This window comes from Rutidosis leptorrhynchoides, chromosome 2 (assembly GCF_046630445.1).
Source record: "Rutidosis leptorrhynchoides isolate AG116_Rl617_1_P2 chromosome 2, CSIRO_AGI_Rlap_v1, whole genome shotgun sequence".
Classification (NCBI taxonomy): domain Eukaryota; kingdom Viridiplantae; phylum Streptophyta; class Magnoliopsida; order Asterales; family Asteraceae; genus Rutidosis; species Rutidosis leptorrhynchoides.
In genome coordinates, this window is record NC_092334.1 from 645350015 (window position 1) to 645355002 (window position 4988).

The 4988-nt window shown below is 38.3% G+C and overlaps 2 protein-coding genes across 2 annotated transcripts; both read left to right on the plus strand.

Annotated features, from left to right (window-relative positions):
- The first annotated feature begins 244 nt into the window (after positions 1-244).
- Positions 245-3299, plus strand: LOC139890135 (uncharacterized). Its single transcript, XM_071873033.1, has 4 exons — positions 245-2071; positions 2271-2423; positions 2509-2580; positions 2784-3299. Exons 1-4 carry the CDS (start codon positions 245-247, stop codon positions 2892-2894), a joined length of 2163 nt encoding a protein of 720 aa, XP_071729134.1. The 3' UTR covers positions 2895-3299.
- Positions 2930-4021, plus strand: LOC139890136 (uncharacterized). The gene is made up of 3 exons (XM_071873034.1): positions 2930-3025; positions 3506-3825; positions 3901-4021. The coding sequence occupies exons 1-3, from the start codon at positions 2930-2932 to the stop codon at positions 4019-4021; spliced, it is 537 nt and encodes a 178-aa protein (XP_071729135.1).
- The last annotated feature ends 967 nt before the right edge of the window (positions 4022-4988 follow it).

Sequence of the window (4988 nt, forward strand, 5' to 3'; positions counted from 1 at the left end):
TATATGTTGATTTTTCACTCGCAGACTCCGTAACTAAACACAATAAAATACATTAAAAATCGAACCCCCGGCGCGAAACGAGGGTTCGAAAACTAGTTATAACTATTATCAAATATAAGTAGTCTTAATGCACGTTATAATTAAGCCGGTAGCCCAATCAAATCAAACTGAAAACTTCATATGGTTACATTATGGTAGTGTTACTGATTATGTATAGTGCTATACTATTACTACTACACATAATATGATAAAATTTAATCGATTAAATATATTTGATAATAGTTCAGGGACTAAAAACATAACTTTTTTAACAGATAAACCGTCACCCTTCCCCCCAACCACCGGATTTCTGCTGCAAACAATGAACACTCTACTTTTACCTCCACCGTCCGCCACCGTCCTCCGCCACCTCAATTTCGCCCAACCACCATTCCTCACCACTTCATACAAACACTCATACATCCGTTCATCTCTCACCTCACTCTCCTTATCAGAAGATGACGTAATCACACCAAACGACGCCGTTTCAACCAACTCCCACCGCCGTTACGATTTCTCACCTCTCCTTCAACTCCTCTCAAATCAAACCTCCGGCGACGGAGATGGAGTCTCTACTGAGTTACAACTCACTGACTCGCAACTCGTCGAGTCATATCAATCAGTTCCAGCTTCACTCTGGCATTACCTACTTAAAACTCTAGCTTCATCATCAGAGTCGATTTCAACAACTTACGCGCTCGTTGAATGGCTTCACAGGCATAATTTATGCTATTCATATGAATTTTTGTACTCGATTTTAATCCACGCGCTTGGACACGCGGAAATGATATACGAAGCTTTTTTGTTATCACAGAAACACACACTAACACCGTTAACTTATAATGTTCTGATTGGCGCGTGTGCGCGTAATGATGATTTAGAGAAAGCAGTTATACTAATGAATAAAATGCGAGGGGAGGGTTACAGGTCCAATTTTGTGAATTATAGTTTAATTATTCAATCACTTGTTCGTAACAATCAAATTGATTCAGTTTTGTTGGAGAATTTGTATAATGAGATGGTGTTTGATGCTGTAGAGCTAGATGTGCAGTTATTGAATGATATCGTTTTAGGTTTTACGAAATCTGGTGATGTCGATAGAGCTATGCATTTTTTAGGTGTGATTCAAGGGAATGGATTGAGTGCTAAAACGTCGACCGTTGTTTCTTTAATATCGGAGTTGGGAAGTTTGGGGAGAGCTGAAGAAGCTGAAGCGGTTTTCGAAGAGATCAAGGACGGTGGATTGAGACCTAGAACTCGAGCTTATAATGCTGTGTTAAAAGCGTATGTGAATAACGGTTGTTTGAAAGATGCTGAGTGGATAGTGAATGAAATGGAGAGGAATGAGGTTGTTCCTGATGAGTATACATATAGTCTTTTGATCGATGCTTATGGGAATGCAGGTAGGTGGGAGAGTGCGAGAATCGTATTGAAAGAGATGGAAGATAATAATGTGAAGCCGAATTCATATGTATTTAGTAGAATTTTGGTTGGTTATCGTGAAAGAGGTGAGTGGCAAAGATTGTTTCAAGTTTTGAAGGAGATGGAGACGTGTGGTGTGAAACCAGATAGACAGTTTTATAATGTTATGATCGATACGTTTGGGAAGTATAATTGTCTTGATAATGCGTTGGCAACGTTGGATCGAATGAGAAGTGAAGGGATTGAGCCGGATACGGTTACGTGGAACACGCTTATCGATTGTCATTGTAAATGTGGGCATCATAATAAAGCAGAGGAACTGTTCGATGAAATGCAACAAAGAGGGTGTTTGCCTTGTATTGCTACGTATAATATATTGATAAACTCGTTTGGGGAACAAGAGAGGTGGGAAGGTGTAAGAAGCTTGTTGAGGAAGATGAAAAGTCAAGGATTGCAGCCTAATGTGATAACGTATACTACATTAGTTGACATATATGGAAAATCGGGGCGGTTTATGGATGCTGCTGAATGCTTGGAGGATATGAAATCTTCTGGTTTAAAGCTGACGTCTACTATTTATAATGCTCTGATTAATGCATATGCTCAAAGGGTATTTTTATCATCTAATCTCCTAAATATATCCAGTTATTAAAAAATTTACACCATGTTTAGTTGTTAATGCTCCTTACTAATAGGTTGTGTGTTTGTGCAATTAAGGTCCTAAGTTTATATTGTGCTTTTCTCCTAGATATGTCATTGTCTTGTGAATGAAGAACCTTTCTTTAAATTGGAGTTTGCTTATTGTGCAGGGTTTATCCGAGGAGGCACTGAATGCATTTAGGGTTATGAGAAGTGATGGTTTGAAGCCTAGTAATTTAGCTCTTAATGCACTTATAAATGCTTTTTGTGAAGACAGGAGAGACGCTGAAGCCTTTGCAATTTTAAGATCAATGAAGGAAAACGTAAGTGTCCTTAAAAACCCCGTTACAGCTCATATCCTAATGGTATCTGTGCAATTCTTGAATATCAATGTGATATTTTTTGCAGGACCTGAAACCAGATGTAGTAACATACACTACTCTTATGAAAGCTTTAATTCGTGTTGAGAAATTTGATGAGGTATGGAATTAATGGTTTTGCTCCCTTCAGAACTATCTTTATATTTTACGTATTTAATTTACAAGAAACAGTTAAATGCAAATCAGAATGACCTGTTCGTCCGTTGTTATTATCATAATAATGCAAATCTACAAGATTTTCTTACCTTGTTATTATTTTAGGCCATTTTAGACGGTTAAGCATTATTTTAAATCTACTTTCAGGTCCCTGCCGTCTATGAAGAAATGATATTGTCTGGGTGCACGCCAGATCGCAAAGCTAGAGCTAAGCTACGGTCTGCATTGAAATATATGAGACAAAGACTAAAAATATAGTTCCATTTTGCAAACTCTTTGAACAGGTTAAAGTAATGATATTAAAAAGTGCACCTACAGCAGCTGGGTCCGTATATTGGTCAATAGGGTTTGGTATCATCCATCTCAGATGTCCTAAACGCACTGATCAGGTACTGCAGAATGCTGCAACCATCTTTTGTGTTGTGATCATATTACACAAGGTTCCATACATATTACAATTGTACCAAATACCCTATTCTTTTTCTCTTGATAAATGAGCGTTAAGTACCAAGCTTGTTTACTTTTGTAGTATACTTGCACATATTGAGATGATATATTTCACGTCATCACACAACATATATTGTAATTTGTAACAAGCACAGATAAACAACCATTTTTTGTATTTTATGTGTAATCAATTTTTTGGTATAATTGACTAAACAGAAGCAGCATCCTTTACTGTTTTAATCTTTGAAATGTATTACTGTCGACCAAGTGCAGTTTTTAGCTGTTGACATAGTTGCTTTCTAGCATAGTAATATAATTCATCATTAACCATGTCTGGTTTTGCAGATTATATAAGGTGTTTGCAATTTTAAGTTTTGAAGGCTAAAATAAATTATGTGAGATATTGAAGAATAACGGTTAAGATTAGAGTAGGGAGTTGGAATGTAGGAACTTTGACTAGCAAATCCCTTGAGCTTGTTGATACTTTACTTAAGAGTAAAGTGGACATATTGTGTGTCCAAGAGACTAGATGGAGGGGTCAAGATGCGGTTGTCATTGGTGACTACAAGTTGTGGTTTGCGGGTTCTAGTGTAGCTAGAAACGGGGTAGGAATCTTTATAGGTCATCCTTATAAGGATTATGTCGTGGGTGTGGGTAGGTTTAGTGATAGGATTATGTCGGTTAAGTTGGTTATCCATGAGGAAACTTACTTGGTCATCAGCTCTTACGCACCCCATGCTAGGTAAGGAGAAGAAAAAAAAAGACGCTTTTGGGATTCGTTAGATGAAGTTGTGAGGACTTGCCCCTTTGACCATAGATTACTTATTGGGGGAGATCTAAATGGTCATATAGGAACTGTTTCGGAGGGATATGCTGGAGTCCATGGGGGCTTTGGGTACGGAGTTCGAAATGAAGAAGGGCACTCTGATCAAGCATAGAATGATCGGGTCGGGTTCGGTCCATGCTTGACATCATTAAGGGGGGATTTAAGGGTCAATTGAGTTTAACTCTCCGGTCCGGAGTACCGTGAATAACCCCTCGGGAGATGAGGATCTCAACAGGGGTGGTTAAACGTAGACCCACCATCGGCGGGTCGACCGGGCATCGATGGCTCGCGCTAGGTGATAGGGTTTTTGTTCATGGAACGTTACCTGTATATCAAGAATGTCTAGTGTAATGTTATGAGTCCGGTAGCGCGGGTATATTCGCGCTATGAGCTGCTGTTCTTAAAATGTATGTGTGTGTAAAAGTGAAAATCCAAGATGCTTTGTTCTGTGGACGAAGCCTTGTATTTATAGGATAACCTTTCTTGTCTTCTATCGCCACGTAATAAGGTTAAAAGGATCGTGGCCTGCAAATAGTACGTCTTCAGGCGAGCTGATCCGACAAAAGTAAAAAAGTGTTCTTGTCGGCTCTGATTCTTGTCTGCCAGGTGTCCTCTGCCAGCTACAGCATCGCCCGATACGTGGACGCTGCCGATGCGCGCCAATGGGACTGGCGCATGGTTGCCAATATAGCGCTCTATGCCTTAGCGCGCCATTGTAAATCCTCGTGGCGGTGATGTTTGATGCGCTTACACGAAATGGTCGGGTATGCGTATCATTAATGTGACGACCCGGAAATTTCCGACCAAATTTAAACTTAATTCTTATATGATTTCGACACGATAAGCAAAGTCTGTAATGTTGAGTCTCAAAATTTTAAAACGATGTTCATAAATTCATTTAACCTTCGACCAATTCCGACGATTCACGAACCATTAATTGTAAATAGATATGTGTGTATATATATATATATATATAGATAAATGGTAATTGAAAATATAATTTAAAATATTATATGTTATTGCTATTAAAATTTAATTATGTAAAATAAAATAAAAATAAGATATTATAATAATTATTA

Bases quoted from the DNA above. Each gene is read 5' to 3' on its own strand.
- LOC139890135 (XM_071873033.1), top strand. From the start codon at position 245: ATGATAAAATTTAATCGATTAAATATATTTGATAATAGTTCAGGGACT. The intron at 2,072-2,270 runs GTATTTTTATCA...CTTATTGTGCAG, and splicing joins TTAATGCATATGCTCAAAGG to GGTTTATCCGAGGAGGCACT. The intron at 2,581-2,783 runs GTATGGAATTAA...ATCTACTTTCAG, and splicing joins GTGTTGAGAAATTTGATGAG to GTCCCTGCCGTCTATGAAGA.
- LOC139890136 (XM_071873034.1), top strand. From the start codon at position 2,930: ATGATATTAAAAAGTGCACCTACAGCAGCTGGGTCCGTATATTGGTCA. The intron at 3,026-3,505 runs GTACTGCAGAAT...ATAACGGTTAAG, and splicing joins GTCCTAAACGCACTGATCAG to ATTAGAGTAGGGAGTTGGAA. The intron at 3,826-3,900 runs GTAAGGAGAAGA...CTTTGACCATAG, and splicing joins TCTTACGCACCCCATGCTAG to ATTACTTATTGGGGGAGATC.